Source organism: Meleagris gallopavo, chromosome Z (genome assembly GCF_000146605.3).
Source record: "Meleagris gallopavo isolate NT-WF06-2002-E0010 breed Aviagen turkey brand Nicholas breeding stock chromosome Z, Turkey_5.1, whole genome shotgun sequence".
NCBI lineage: Eukaryota > Metazoa > Chordata > Aves > Galliformes > Phasianidae > Meleagris > Meleagris gallopavo.
The window spans coordinates 31,923,628-31,939,685 of record NC_015041.2 but is presented as its reverse complement, the minus strand read 5'-3'; the positions used below and the strand labels follow the sequence as shown (position 1 = coordinate 31,939,685).

General features: G+C 37.5%; 2 protein-coding genes across 2 annotated transcripts in view; one reads left to right on the top strand and one right to left on the bottom strand.

Annotated features, from left to right (window-relative positions):
- The window catches only part of SMC5 (structural maintenance of chromosomes 5), a 322,808-nt gene that overhangs the window by 57,175 nt on the left and 249,575 nt on the right, over window positions 1-16,058 (bottom strand). The window lies entirely within an intron of this gene.
- LOC100541124 (amyloid-beta A4 precursor protein-binding family A member 1) overlaps window positions 1-16,058 on the top strand; it is an 18,911-nt gene extending 2,853 nt beyond the window's left edge. The window contains 10 exon segments of the mRNA XM_031557214.1: window positions 1,000-1,164; window positions 4,650-4,682; window positions 5,797-5,883; window positions 6,446-6,496; window positions 6,498-6,632; window positions 9,656-9,843; window positions 10,700-10,904; window positions 14,474-14,593; window positions 15,193-15,333; window positions 15,699-16,058. Of these exon segments, the coding sequence (XP_031413074.1) occupies window positions 1,000-1,164; window positions 4,650-4,682; window positions 5,797-5,883; window positions 6,446-6,496; window positions 6,498-6,632; window positions 9,656-9,843; window positions 10,700-10,904; window positions 14,474-14,593; window positions 15,193-15,333; window positions 15,699-15,770 (1,197 nt within the window). The 3' untranslated portion in view covers window positions 15,771-16,058.

The following is a 16,058-nucleotide window of genomic DNA, read 5'->3' as shown; positions in this document are numbered from 1 at the left end:
TGCTTTGCTTAAGAAAACTTAAAGCCCTCAAACCCAACTGCTTTTGCCAGTTGAATTCTTTAAGATGATTTACATTTTCACTTGTCTTGAAGATCAGTTATCTTTTCCTCACTTCTAAGGAAGCAAGAAGCTCAGATAGACCCGATTTCCTTTGGGATCGTGACAATTTTAACATGCAACAGGGTGTTAAACTGCAACACACAGATGCAGTTTTAGATACACAATTCTTGTGTGGTGTGTTTGGCAATTATATCTAAAAGTTGCAGATAATAAATGCTACTTTATAATGATTTAAATTGTTAGGCATTGAATACTTCATCACCCTCTGACTTTCCAGAGAAGTTGCTGGGAGTCAGATGATAGTCTTTTGGGACTTCAGTGCTGCTTTTTCCTACTGGAACATCCTGCACTCTACATATATTGCAACATTTTTACTGTATTATGTACTTTCCCTTAATATCCTTGTTGAGACTGAGAATGATTTTTAAAGGCCTGTGGGAGGAAAGTAATTTGTTTAATTGGGCTATCAGTCTCCTTGATAAGAGGAGAGGTGTTGGTACCTGGAAAGCATTGCCAGGGAGGTTCCTCTGCTGTGTACTAACTGTGGCTAACAGTGAGCAAGTGACTGATGGCTATTCTTAAATTGCACCCTTTCTCTTTTAGTTGTAACTGTCTTAGAATTGCAAGGAGATTTTTGGTGGATGAGGAAAGAGCTTAGTATCCATGTCTCTTTGTAACAGCAAAAGCTCTGAGAGATTTTGCCATAAGGTGATTCCTTTCACAGAAGGATGAGCTATTGTAAGAGACAGATTGGATTAATGATTACAGTTTTTGTGGAAGAGATGTTGAGAGCTTTTACGTGGTGTGCTCTGAAAGAACTGTTTGCCATGTTGTCATGGGAAACTGTAGTAGTCTAGAGGAGCATTTACAGCCATCAGGTACAGGCTCAAGCTGTCAATGTTGTATTTTGCCATGATTCGGTGTGATTTTCTGCAGTGATCTCTCTCCTTTGTTACAGTTCCTGGACCGTGTGATCCTGAAGACCTAATTGATGGAATCATTTTTGCTGCCAACTACCTTGGTTCAACTCAGCTCCTGTCTGATAAAACTCCCTCCAAGAATGTGAGAATGATGCAGGCTCAGGAAGCTGTCAGCAGAATCAAGGTGAGGAATGATTCCAGCTACTTTTCATGCTGTTCCTTAAAATTGTGGATATGTAAGCAGTAGTTTTCTTGTGTGGGGTTGTCTGTGGTTTCAGGAAGGTTAAGTGCCTTATTTTTCTGCAAGGTAAATCACCTACGTAGTGCTGCTTTTTGAACATGAGTTATAAAGAAAAGTTAATCAGATTCTAAGAAATTCAGTAGCAGAATAAAGTTCTTTTTGAGATTTCTGTTATGCCTCAGCACTGCTGTTCCTCAACACAGAAGGAATCTGTTCGGCTTATTTCACTCATCAAATCCATAATTTATACATCCATCTAAATGAAGAGGCTTGCATGTTCTTGGTTACAGTAAATTTGTCATAGGGCAGAGGTCCTAGTAGTTGCATGGTTGGCCTGGGTAAAAGCAAGCTTGTGCGCATAATTTTCTGAAACGAAGTGAATTTCAGAAAATTGTTTGCTTACTGCATGGCACACAATACCATTGCACAGTTCTTTGGTAGATTATGTTCTTCTCTTTCTAGATGATGGAAATGTAAATATGCCCCTCTGCCCCTTAGGATCTTTGGTGTTGATTTTGATTGATTTTGTTGGTGATTGCCATTCAAGCCAAATGTTTTAGTGAGAGCTTCATTATGACAGCTAGAGTTCCTGCTCCTAGGTTAATCACCACTTAAGGTAGCCATTAGGCTAAATGTAAAATATTGGTTGTGATACTTGTGCCTTACTCAGGCTTGTTTATGGAGTGTGCTGGATGTGACATTTATCTGTAGGTAGAAACCAAAGTTTACGAATTAAGACAGATCTTAGAAAAATCTGTAAACTTAAGAGTATTGGAAAAGAGGGAACAGCTTTGTTTAAGGCCTGTTGTGTTCACATATCTTCTAATCTCCTTTTGTGTTCCTTTTGAATTTAATAATTCCTCTAATGCTTCCTTTTAGCAGAGCAGTTAGACCACATACTAATTCCTTCAAAATATGAACAAACTTTGAAAACAGTTCTCCGTGCTTTTTCTTCAGACAAGTACCTCTGCAGATAAAAGCAGAAAAGTTGAGGGTTTTGTTGCATGGACACGTAACTATGTGAAGCCAACATAAGGTGTAACAGATACAATGCTTTGAAGGCATTTGTCAAGCTTAACTGATTTCATACTACCACCAGGAGGTACTTTTAGTATTAGGAAAGGAATTGAACTGTTTTCTGCCTATAGTCTTACTCATTCAAATGGCCTGGAAAACAATGTTGTTTACTTGAAATTCATCTGTTCAATACTTATGGCAGTATAGAAAAAAAACTTCCGTGTTTACAGTTCATATCTGATTCGTGCAGAGTTGATGCTACAATTTGCATACAGAGTAACAGCTTTCTTTATTATTTTCATCAGGAGATTTGTCAAATTCGAGCTAACAAATAATTGAATTGCTGAATGTAATTTAAGATGTGACAATAATATAATTTTCCACATATTTTGTTTACCAGATATCTTTCATGTGTTCAATAAGTTGCAATACATTTTTTTTAGAAATTAAATGGCTTGAGTATATCTAAGCCAAAAAGTGAAATCTTGTTGATTCTTAAGGATTTAAGATTTTGAACATTGCGAGTTTTACGTGGTTACATTTTGTTTAGGTAAAGAGGCTCTTCCTATTTAAAAAAATATATTGTATGTTTAGATCAGGTAGCTTCTTTCTAAGCACACAAATAGTCTTCTGATCTTCATTAGCAAAACAACAATGAAGAAGATTTGACTGATAGTCTATGGTGTGGAATTATCCTAATTTGATGAGGTGGTGTTTTTTTGTGAACTGTAGCTTCTTTCATGACATTTCTGTGTATTGTCAAATCACTTCTTAGTATCAGTTGTTCCATGTCATTGCCTTAGTTCTATGAAATACTTGAAAATCATTCTTCAACAAGAGTAATGCAGAATAAATGCTCTCATTGAAACAAAGAGCAAATTTTTGAATTTCTCATCTTTTCAGCCTGTACTTTTCTACTTTTGTGAGATCTGTCATTATGTACAGTTTGGGGGCAGAAGAAGAGGAAAATTGTCTGGAAGGGGATCTTCATTTTGGAAAAGGGTTTGAGTCTTATTAGTGTCTCCCCTTTGCCCAGTATATACCAGGACTCTATTATTCAATGTATGGATAGTATTTCTCAGAACCAGTGTAAATTAATGTAATGCAGAGCCTGCAGCATGAAGCTGTTCTAATTGCTTTTGCAGTGGTTTATTATCACCAAACCATCCAATATTGCTCCATTTGGAAAAGATGGCTAAAAGCCTGTGTGAGAATATTTTTTCATGTTTGTAAATAAGCAGCACGTCTAAGATTTCAGTAGCTGCATTCAGATTTGTTTACACTAAGATTGACAGAATAAAGAGGTGAGCGTCTATCTAAATTTTCTTTGTGTCTCTGGGTTGAGGCTTCCTTTTTGTTCTTCATCAAAGCAGTTAGCTATGAATTTCTCTTCATGAATCTTGCAATGGTAAGCCTCCACAAAAATGCCTGTAAATTTAATTAGCTAACATTAATTGTTGGAAGTAAAAGGATATCTGCGTGCTTAATGAGTATTGCATTTCTTTAGTAAGCAGGTTCGTAAGTTCATTTCACCTTGGTTTGAAAAATGTTTGCAAGATCATAAGACAGGTGATGTTTGTTTATGTTGTTATTGTCACAGAAATAGTGTATAAATACATTTGTTGTAGTGGAGTAGTATATCTTCGGATATAAATCAGTGGAACTAGTGACAAATCAGTGACAAGAGACTGTTCTAGAAGGCTGTAGCTATGAAGTACATGCTTTTCTTGAAAAAACACAGTGATAATGCAGTTGTCAGAGGAAATCTTTGTTCAGAAATGTAATGTGAATGCTGGCATTGGGTGTATTTGCACGTGAAGAGGAGAAAACAGAGGTGAAGGTTAGCTTCTGTTGCTTCTGTCACTTGGTTTTTCCAGGAGAAACTACTGAAGTTTTATGTTGTGGATTTTTTTGTTTGTTTTCTGGTTGATTGGTTTTAAGATTGTGGTGTGGGGGTATTAGACAACTTTTAATTTAAATTCCTTTGATCAGAAAAAAATGGAATAAAATGGTTAAAACTCTTCTCTCACTGTCTATCCAGGTGTTGCTTCAAAGACGGTATTCATGGCTACTACTACTGCAAATGAGGGAGAGCAGCTTTTTTTTTCCCCTCTTACAAGCAAATAAGCAAAAACCTGTTTGTTGAGAGCAGTATTTTGAATGGAAAAAAAAATTCTTTTGTATGTTTCTTGACTGATCTTCTTGGTGTGGTTTCTTTTCATGTTTTAAAGTGGTTATGATAAACTTGGATAAGTGAAGAAAGAAAGAAAGTTAATCTGAGTTGGGATTAATTTAGAGCAGCTAGAAATCTGTGAGCCCTGGCATTAGCATGCAGATTCCTGCTTAACTTGGAGTCTCTGTAAATTCTTCTCTAACCATTCTCCTGTCTCTGTTTATTCCATGCTAAGCAGATGGCCCAGAAATTAGCCAAAAGCAGGAAGAAGGTGCAGTACAAACTCCATCAGCTTTATTTTATGCCTGTTCTTTTGTTTTCTGGGAGATTTTTCTGCCTTTCTTTTTATTTTGTGTTATTTTCTGCATCCAGCAAGTTTTTGTTTGTTTTCTTTTTTAAGATTATTTCTGAGTCACCATACAAGTTGACATTTCTCAGAAATCAGTTGCCTGGTTGGCCTTTTTTTGTTGCTTATCATTAGCCATTTCATGTTAGAAATAGAGTAAAAATTGGAATTATCAAATGGTTACAGGCAGTACCCAAAATCCATGCTAAAGAAACAGGACTAACATGGAAAATGTTCTAACTCTGTAAAATGACAGATTAAAAATAAATCTATTTTTATTTTATCTTTTATCTAGATAAAGAATTATTTGTTTGATTCACAGATGTGTCAAATTGCTGGATGCAAAAAAAAAGTTTACATATACATGGTAGTCTGCTGATAATGACTCTCTTTAATAATAAGTTTTCTTTATGGAGATCTTAAATACCTTTTAACAAAACTTAACTTGTTAAAAAAAAAAAATTACAAGCATTGGCTTTCTGCTGACAAAGATCTTACTTCTGTGGTAGGGTTGATGCTTGATTAGTATATTGTCTGACTGTGAAGGCTTTCTTAACAGAACTGCACTATGAATTGCTTAGACCCACCTTTGGTATGTTTTCTTTCCATTGGTCTGAGCAGTCGCTATAAGTTTAAAAAGAAGTTCCTCAGGCAAGAATAACTGTTAGGTGTTTCTGTTGCTGGTGTGAAAAAAAATTCTTTTAAGTGGGATTGCTAATATGGCAAAAATGGGAGAATCATACTAATTTGCATGAAATATCTATATAGTTCATGTTGCAGTCACATTTATTGGATCAGTAAAGATACCAAGGAGGTTTTTATGGGGTTAACAATTGTTTGAATAATATCCAATTCACTTTCATAAATCCGTATATAGTTTCCATATCTTTGTGTTTCTCTTTAGTTTCTGCAGTCTAATACTCTATCTTGCATTGCTGTTCTGGTGACTGTGTTTTAGTACACCCCTGCTTGTGAGCTAACATCATTAATAAGGATGTTATGTTGTGTGTGCATTTGACTCTAGTTCATTTAATTGCAGGCTCCAGAAGGGGAATCTCAGCCCATGACTGAAGTGGACCTCTTCATTTCTACGCAAAGAATTAAAGTACTGAATGCAGACACACAGGTATAGACAAGGATACTTTTGTAACAGTAGGCTACTGAAATAGACTTTTATTTGTCTGCCAAAAGTTGTCTTTCAAAAAGTGCTGGCTCTTGTATTTCCCTGTAGGATTTCCTAGGAAGAAATCCATGCTCAAGAGCCATGTCATATAAGCAATTTTCTGGTGTGTCTGTAGCAAATTATTAGAAATTTCAGGTAAACTAACTGCGGTCAGCTCACTTTTTATTAGCCGTCATGTGGCAAATACTGGTTATGCCCATAGTAGCCAGGAATGTTTGGCTGTGATAATTTGAAAGCTGTAGTGCTTTGCACATTGAACCTGTACGTCCCCAGCATATTCAGGTTCTGATATTGAGGTTTTTGTGTAAACTTGAATTCATAAAACATGTTCTTTTCTTTACTCTTTTAGAAAGCAAAACTCTTGTTTTCTATTGGTGTCTTCTTTTGTGTACGATACTTTGTATGGGCTTCACTTAACTGAGGTCTTATATTGACATAGTACTCAGAGTCCTGTAAAAAACTTCAGTGAAACAGCTTCTCATATTGTTTTTCTTCTGTTCCCTAGGAAACCATGATGGATCATCCCCTGCGGACCATTTCTTACATCGCAGATATAGGGGAATATAGTTGTTCTAATGGCTCGTAGGAGAATGCCACGGTCTAACTCCCAGGATAATGTGGAAGCATCTCACCCTTCCCAGGATGGAAAGAGACAGTACAAAATGATTTGCCATGTCTTTGAGTCTGAGGATGTAAGGAATTACCTGTCTCATAATTTTCTAGGGGTGGAAATGTAAGCGCATCTTGGTAGGCTTGGAAGTCCACTAGAAAGAGATTCTGTTTGTTCATTAATCGCAGCAAAATATTTCATCTTGCTTTTTGTTGGCATGTTTGGATCTTACATTTTAACCACAAAGTTGATGTTTATAAAAAAGCTTCCCATTTTTAAATTTCCACAGTATCTTTCTGTAACAATGATAAGGAGGTTCCATTGTCACAGTTTACTTATACAAGCTCATAATCTGCTGGTAAGAATAAATGCCTATTAAAGATGCTTGCTTTCTTAGGGAATTTCTGATCTAAATGTCACCTCAAAGATTACTGCATCTGAGAAACATCCTTTTGCTTTGTTTTGTTTCTTTGTTTTTGTTTGAGTTGAAGAGTAGACGCTGCTACTGTGTTAAAAGGCAGCTAGGAAAGCTTTTAATTCTAGTACCCCCAAAGTACTCGTGACAGCTGTGTGAATGTGGTGCAGGTTTACTGAGTTTAACGTACTTGTTACTAACCTTCATATCCTGTTTTCACAAGCGCTGTTTGTAGCATGGTGGTTTTATGCACTTCGTAAAGCTTAGTTACTGACAGATAAAATCAAACACAGACTGAAGTGGCTAGAGATGTAGTTGCTGGTCTCATAATCAGGTTAGCTCTCCGCAACGTTTCAAAAAATTTGGGAAAATAAAAACTCCCAGTTCTGAGCCTCCAAGTAAAAACGTATTAACTGTTTCTGTGGCAACTGTCATATTAATACTAGTCAAATGGTTCACATAGCAGGAGATGAAAGAATTGCAACTGTGTGTAAATCCACAGAAGTGATGCCAGTTGCAGAAGGCATCCTGCCCAAATTAGGGAGGATGAGGTAATAGCTTACTTCCTGTTCTTGTGGCTTGCACATTATTTAGTTTGAAGGAAGACTTTGTAGTGCAATTTTGCATATACTGAAATAGTTAACAGAAGTGGAAGTCTCAGTTCTTTTAAAATCCTCTTTTGCTTTCTACTCCATTGTGTACCAGCAAGGACTTTGAAGGAAAGTTCCTTGAATAAGTAGCTGATTGAATGTAATGATGAACCTAATACGAGCCTATATTCAGGTAAATTGTGTAGCTGCAGGTGAATGTACATATGTCAGTCCTCCAGTGAGGTTGGAAAATGAGGACAGAAGCATTGATAGAAGTAGTCTGTCAATATTTTGTCCAACAACATAAAAGAATTGGCAGCCATTTGTAAGCCATTTTTGTTCAGTTTTTCAAGAAACTGGTGCAAAAATGAGAATAGCCAACTGGTCTATTATCATTTGAGATCTTCCCCACTATGAGGCTGCTGTTGCTGTATTTCCAGCTTGAGTTTCTATACAGTAACTCTCATACTGACCGGCTAGAAAGCCAAGAGTCAAGCTGTCAGGTGATAGAGGCGGACTGTGTCTTGCTTTCCTTCAAGATGTGCTAGACTAATCTACATCTCCTGAATCTGTTTCCCATGCTGTTCTTAATACCTTGGGTAACTAGAATTGATGTTTCCTTCTAATGGCTGGCATTACTTTCTGTGGTTTATTTGAGTAAGGTTGTATTTATGTTAGATGTGATCATTTCCTATGCTGTGAGATACTGGCTTGGGAAGTACCTATTTGTATTTCCAATAAGAAAAAGGCATCATTCAGTGATGTAAAAGTAAGCTGAAAAATTCCTTAGTCATGGTTTAGCTCACTAATAGCTTGAAAATTGATCTCAAATATCCAGATTAATAAGAAAGAGAATGAAAACTTTGTAGTACCTATTAGTGGCAAGATTCAGTGAAATAGTACAGCCTGCTTATATTATAAATCTCATGTTTGTCTCATTGTCATCTTTTCTTCAGTGACAATGGCTTATTTAGAAGAATTTACACAGAAACTGGCACAGAAGCTGTAAACCCTCAAGTGGATGTTGGCCAGAATGTGTCCCTGCTTGGAAATGTCCTTATCTAAGGAAGCTAGCACTAGATTTTGAGTTCTGTTATTGGCTGAATCTTCAAAAGAACTGATTCTTAGTGATGTGTCCAAATGGTGGCTGTTTAAATGGGAATTGATCTCTTCTTGGAGACAAGATGTATCTGCACGAACATACATAAAATACACATTTATGGCTTAGCTCGCTGTTTTCCCATTATCGTGTCATCTTGTTCTTTTCACCGAACTGAGCATTGGCAAATAATGCTAGCCTAGATATTCGCATTCTCAGCTCTAGCTATCATGCTATGCTCATCAGCAGGTGTAGTGCTATCTTGAGTTGCTTTGAGATACAATCACTTTCTTAACTGAGGGTTGAGAATCTTTCTGTTTTTGGGGACCAAACTGCACCTTAAAATACAGTTGGAAAGCTATACAAAAATACACCTCAGAAGTTTTCATAACAAGCCCTCCCCAGGTCTGGTTAAATATGGCACTTCGTCCATCTCTTCCTTAACCCCCATCCCCATTCAGCATTGTGCTGCAAGGGACTGTTTCTGTGCAGACTGTAGCCAGCTTCTGTGCCCTACACAATGGTACCTACATTACAACTCCTGTTACACACAGCAGTACTCTGCACCCTGTGTGCTATTTTTCTCTACTGTCAGTACCTGTCTTTTTAACTTTACTTTGACCTCAAAGGGTAGTGATCCTAGTTGTCTTCTGTTTCCAACTCCATCAGTGGCATTGCCTCTGCTATACGGGAGAGCCACATAGAAGCTGCAAGGTTGAGAAGAACTGCAGGTGGGAGGTAGAGTTGTTCTTTGCCTTCTATTTTTCAGTCACTGCAGCAGGTGTGCCTTTACATTTATGCTAGTGACTCCTAGCTGTGACAGGATTTCCTTTTCTCAAGAGAACGAATTGACATCTTGTGAACCTTTAATTTTTAGTGCACAGGTATTTTTTTTAACTGTGACTTGACTTTGTAGGATTAAACCATTTTACAGTGGGGTTGTATAGTGGACCATCAGAATGTTTTGACTTTCTTTTCCTTTTCTCTGGGAATTGCTGCAGGCACAGCTGATTGCACAGTCCATAGGTCAAGCCTTTAGTGTAGCATACCAGGAGTTTCTGAGGGCGAATGGAATCAATCCCGAAGATCTTAGCCAGAAGGAATATAGTGACTTGCTCAACACCCAGGACATGTACAATGATGACCTCATTCACTTCTCCAAATCTGAAAACTGCAAAGATGTATGTCTCATTTTTCTTCCTAACAACATTAAGACTCTCTGTACTAGTTGCAGGCCCATACTGGCACAAATCAGAAAAGCATTAATACTTCTTACAAATGACCTAAATGAATCTAGAATATCCTCCTCAGCAGGACAACCTGTCATCGTTTCTCTATCAAAGGCAAACAGAGAAACTCAAGTTTATCATGTGCAAAAAGTGCATCAATTTGCATTCTTCTTATCTAACAATTTTTAAATACTTGATATTGTATACTAACGAAATGAATTTAAAGCAGATTAAAAATTAATACAATTTAGAGATTACAGTAAACAGTGTAAAACCCATGGGGGCACTGATGGAGTGACTGATTCTAGATTGTAAAGAATTGTTTTTGCTGGAGAGGTGTGCTGCTTTGTTCTTTTAGTAAATATGAACCTGTGCACCACTGCAACAGACAGATTGTTCCAGTGTGTATTCATAAGCTCTTGTAAACTCCTCTTGTTTAACTTTGTCCTGTGAAGCACACAGTAACCACTGTTTCTTCTCCTCCAGTTCCCTCTGCTCATCTGCAGAAAAAAAATTGTGTGAGGAATGTTCTTTACTAAAGCAAAATCTATATATTGTTGATTATTTAATGTTTGAATACAACTGTTCTGTTTGCCTTTGAATTAGAAAGGCATGTTGCAGTGAAGTGAAGGGTATATGTTGTTTGTTAATTTATAAAATATATGGAGGAGTTATATATATTTACTAATATTTGTACTTTTTTTTTTTTTTTTTCAGGAAGGGTAGGGGGGGGAAGGGAGGGGAAATTAGTCAGTTCTGCGTTTGAGAAGAAGCTTCTGTTTAATGCTACTTTTTCTTATGATACAGGTTTACATCGAAAAGACAAAAAGGAGAAATCCTAGGTGTAGTAATTGTGGAGTCTGGCTGGGGATCCATTTTGCCTACAGTTATCATAGCCAATATGATGCATGGGGGACCAGCAGAGAAGTCTGGAAAGCTGAATATAGGGGACCAGATCATGTCAATCAACGGGACCAGTCTGGTTGGCTTACCTCTCTCAACATGTCAGAGCATTATAAAGGTACAGAGAATGTTTCTGGATGTTTATAAAGGGTTACATAGTAGAAAAGCAGTAAGTATAGAAAAATTAAGTATTAATTCTTCTTGAGTATTTCCATTTGGTGATTTTCAAAGTATGGTGCAAATTATGCTCTCCCAGTTTTCTGACTCACAGGAGGTGAACTGTGGCATTTACAGAGTTTAACATCAGAAGTTAACATCTTAATGTACAGAACATCATCAGAACATTTTGTTGGGAAAGTAGATGCTGCCAGATGTCTATCTAAAGGCTCTTAACATTTTATGTGATAACTGGAGAAAGAGTTGCCTAATATCGTTAAAAGCTATACCAACTGTTTTATTGCCTCTTAGTGTCTGGCTGAAGTGGAGCTGAGGCTTTTTGTTTGATGTATTTGAAGTATTTTTAAATTAGAATTAAAGACAAAGGAACATGTTTATCCTCTGTGGAAACTCTGCTTGGATGAAAACCTTAACATGAGCAAGCAGCGAGCACTTGCAACCTGGAAAATCATTCAGCCTGGAGAAGGCTCCAGGGGTACCTCATGGCTGCTTTCAAATACTTAAAGGAAGGCTATAAATAGGAGGGAGACTAACATTTTTACATGATCTTTTAGTGATAGGACAAGGGAGAATGCTTTTAAACTAAAAGAGAGGAGATTTAAATTAGATAGTAGAAGGAAATTCTTTACTCAGGGGGTGATGAGGCACTAGAATAGGCTGCCCAGAGAAGCTGTGGATGCCCCTGGAGGTATTTGAAGCCAGGTTGGATGGGGTTATGGGCAACATGATCTAGTGAGAGGTGTCCCTGCTATAGCATGGGCATTAGAACTAGATTTCCCATTTTGGTTTCCAAAAACGTGTGCTATAGTGAGAAGTAGATGCACAGATTTCCGAGCCAGGCATTTTAGATTCTGCAAGTGGAAATGAAAGTCTGGAAGTGTAATATACAAAACAAACAAACAAAAAAAACAAAACAAAACAGAAACAGTCTTGCATTTGTGAAGTATGGAAAGAAAAATCATGTTATATGTCTCTCAGAAAGCTTTAGTGGAGCTAAGTCCACCACAAGTTCAGGCTTTTCATGTAAGCCATACTTTTTCCTACCCCACATTAGTTTTGTTTCTAAAACTGTGATGACTTGTGCTTCTTTGATTCAGAACCTTTCAGGTGGGGTTTTGTTTTTATGAAGTTCATTTGTACTTTCTCGAAACAGAAACAACCAGCTTATCTTCTGCAGACATTTCTCTTATGGTAGCTGGTACTTACAGTTGTAGCTGTAAAAAAAACTGCTAGCCATTTATTTTGTCTTTCTAAAGAAAAATCTATGGATTTTCATGTCTTCCTAACCATACATCAAGAGCTTTTCATATAGCATTTCTTGTGTCAAGTGTATGAACTGCTGAATGACCTATTTAGATGTGGCAGAAAAATCTCAGGATTTCAGATTTATTTAGAGTGCTCTAAGGGCTCCTATAAAAATACGAATATCATTTTAATTTGAAGAATATCTTGCAAGCTCTTCAGTAAGGTAGTGTTAGTATTACCAATGTAAGCTCTGCTATTAATTGTTTGTAAACCAATTACAGAATGATAGAGCTAGGGAGAAGCTGCTGGTGGCTCATTCTCCAGTTTTATTACTGTATCTGTCTCTTCAGCAGCCTCTGGTACTTCGTATCAGACCCAGGGACTACAGAAGGAAATAAATTGGTCAAGTTATGCAATTGCTTTTTTCTAGTCAGCATTTATCACCATTGTGCATAATACAGAATCAGTCATTTTTTAAATAAATGTGCTTTTTGTAAGGTTAGTAAATTATTTATTGGTGACCACATTAGTTCTTTTTGAAGGAACAGGTGTAAATAACTTGTGCATACCTCAGGAAAAGTAAGAGAGCATTTGTATCAATTCTGTTGATGGCATGTAACATGAAGGAACTCATATGTCTGAAGTTAGATATCTAAATTCCTCATATAAATAATATCTCAGTGTGAGTCCTACCCTTCTGAATTTAGAAGACTAAAGGAGAAGCCCATCAGACTAAACGTGATACCTTCAGCTTAGTATATGTTAAGTAGTTCCTGTCTTTTACTCCATGTTTGTTTTGGAGGCTCTTGAGCACATACAGCGTGCAGATAAACCCAGTGAGGAGTTGAACACTGTCATGGAAGAAGTGGAGTTGGGATGTTCTTTCAGCTGAGAGTGGAGTGGAGGCAGTTCCCATAAGCATGTGCTCACTTCAAGTTCATACAATCATTCTCTTGAAGCCACGTGAATAACTAGGCTGAGCTCAAGATTGTGTGGAAGTGAGACCAGTCATTGCCCATGCGATAACTGCGTCCAGACAGTTTAAGGCATTGGCAAGAAAAAGATGTAAAGCAGTTCACCCTGAATGCCAGTCTTGTTATTCAAGTCACTGTTGAATCCAGAGTTCAGCTCAACAGAATCACCAACACTGAACTGGATGAAGAAACTTTACTGTATTACCTTAGCTGCAGTAGAAATTATTTTTCAGAATTAACCTTCTCTTAATGCCAGGTGCCACTTAGTTTCAGTGGGACCCAGATTTTAATTGTACATATTAAAGGAATTGAGAAATAGGTATTGGAATTGATAGGTGTTATATAAGGCATGGTGGAAGCCATTGTATTCTTTCTGAGGCATTTCTTTCCTGAGGTGGATTTACTTATTTATTGAAGGCTAATTCTTTGTGTGAATGAAGCATTTAAGAGTAGAAAAATGTGTCTCTGCTTCTATGTTGGAAAAAAGATCAACAATCTACAAGTAAGATACCTGAGCACCTGTAATTGTACGGAGTGCAGCTACCGGCATTTCAGCAGTTGAGTTTTTGTGGAGCTTTACAACCACATCACTGATTCTTCGCAGCTTGCAAGCACCTTGGTTCAAAGTAGAGTCTGCTGGAGAAGATTCCTTAGGGCTGTTTCTACTGGGGCTTAAATAACTCCAAGGATGGACTCTCCACGCCATTCCGGGCAATCTGTTGTTTTAGTGTTTCACCACCACAGAAGAACAAAAAAGAAAATCCTCTTTCATTTTTCTTCTAGTATCAAAGAGTTCACGATGGATGTGTTAAACCAAGAAAGGAGGAGTGCGAAAAAGCAGCGCTGCTTAAACAAGCATTTGACAGGAGTAGAACCTTCCAGAATCCCATTGGAGAAGCCAATTGTTTGTTACTATCTTAGCTACATATTTGAAATTTCATTTCCCAGCCACAATTGGCTTTTTCAGTGTGCTAGATAAACCAGTTTTATATACTTCTTGTAAATTTTATTATGAGATGGAGAAATTGGCAACAGGAAGCTACATTTTTTAAAACAACCGTTTCAGCTTCTTAACAAGAAACATTTGATATTGTATTGCTGATTTTCCTGAGTAATTTGCATATTTATTTCTGGCACTCAGTGACCCACTTCTGTTAGAATGCATGCAGATAAATGTTTATTCAGGACTATTCCTGTGTCAGTATTTTAACACTTACCTTTCTCCCCAAAGTACTCATGTTACATGTTTCAGTCTGTCTCCGCTATTTTTCATGGTGATTTCTTTTTGCAGGGTTTGAAAAACCAGGCTCGGGTTAAACTGAACATAGTCAGGTGTCCTCCAGTAACCACTGTCTTGATCAGAAGACCAGACCTCAGATATCAGTTGGGCTTCAGTGTGCAAAATGGGATTGTAAGTAGCTTCCAGGCTTCTTGTGAAGCACATGTGATAGTGTGGGAAGAGGGAAACTGCCATTTTCTCCATCACAGCATACAGGACGTTGCACACGTATTAAGTCTTAAGATCTAAACATTCAATTAATCAGTTATTTTTATCTTTGACTCTGCTTAATCCACAATTTCAGAATTAGGGAAACAGATATGGAAGAGAGAAACAAAACTGTATCTGAGGCTGTTTCAGTCATCTTCATTTCTGTCTCTGACCAAGACATTGTGCATTCTCAAAAGAAAAAGACTGTTCTACATCCACTTTTGCAGTAAGGCATCTGCATCCTTAACACTGTTAAACTGTGGTCCTTCTTACACCTTTAAATTGCCACACTATAGCACATGTGACATGCACCACAGATAGCCTCTTCTGACTGTTGTATTCTTGGAAGAGAATATACGGCAGTTATTTCCTGCTAATAGACCTTATTTTGAATCAGTGATAAACTACATTTTAGAATCTGTTGCAAGCCTATATTGAATTATAATTTAGAGGCGAGAAGGGGTAGCTTAATGCCTCTCTTCCATATCTAGGCACTGATAAATTTGTCCTTTGCCTTCCAGATTTGCAGCCTTATGAGAGGCGGTATAGCAGAGCGAGGAGGTGTGCGTGTTGGCCATCGCATCATTGAAATCAATGGACAGAGTGTGGTAGCAACACCCCATGAGAAAATTGTTCACATTCTCTCAAACGCTGTTGGTGAGGTAAGAGCAGTGCAACTAAGCAGTAGAATGTACTTCATCATTACCTCTTTTAGGCTGTTGCTACTCAAATCTGAACAGTGGAAGCGAGGGTAAGGATAATCCACCATTTCTTTTTTTAATGTACCTGTAGTTCTCATGTGTATTAGATGAACTGTATGTAGAAATTATCAAGTGTCCACAACTTTAGGTGGTCAGTTGATACTAATCACACTGCTTTGTAAAATCACCACCTGCCATATTTTATTAAGGGTGCAAAAATTCTCAGGCTTTGCTTTTCCCTTCTGCCCTATCTGACCTTAGCTAGATCCTTCGCCAAAGTAGTATGCACTTTAGGAACACTGAGTAACTTGTCTTATTTCCTCTAGATTCATATGAAGACTATGCCAGCTGCCATGTACAGACTGCTGACTGCACAAGAGCAACCAGTTTACATCTAAAGCTGACACTCACCGTCACAATGTGCATGGAGGATGTTTTTCCTCAATAGTGCTTGTCACTCTAGTGCTGCATTTATGTGTCTGCAGAGATGTTTATTTCTTTATTTCACTCACAAGTGTACTGTCTCTCTCTCCTCTCTTCTCTCCACCTATTTTCCTATATTTAGGGAAGGGGCAAAATATATCTACAGGACTGTTTTGGTTGCATCTCTTTTCAAGTGAAACTAAGTGCAGTTCCACATGCAAAACAGGAAAATAACAGCAGCATTCTTCACAGCAGGATTCACA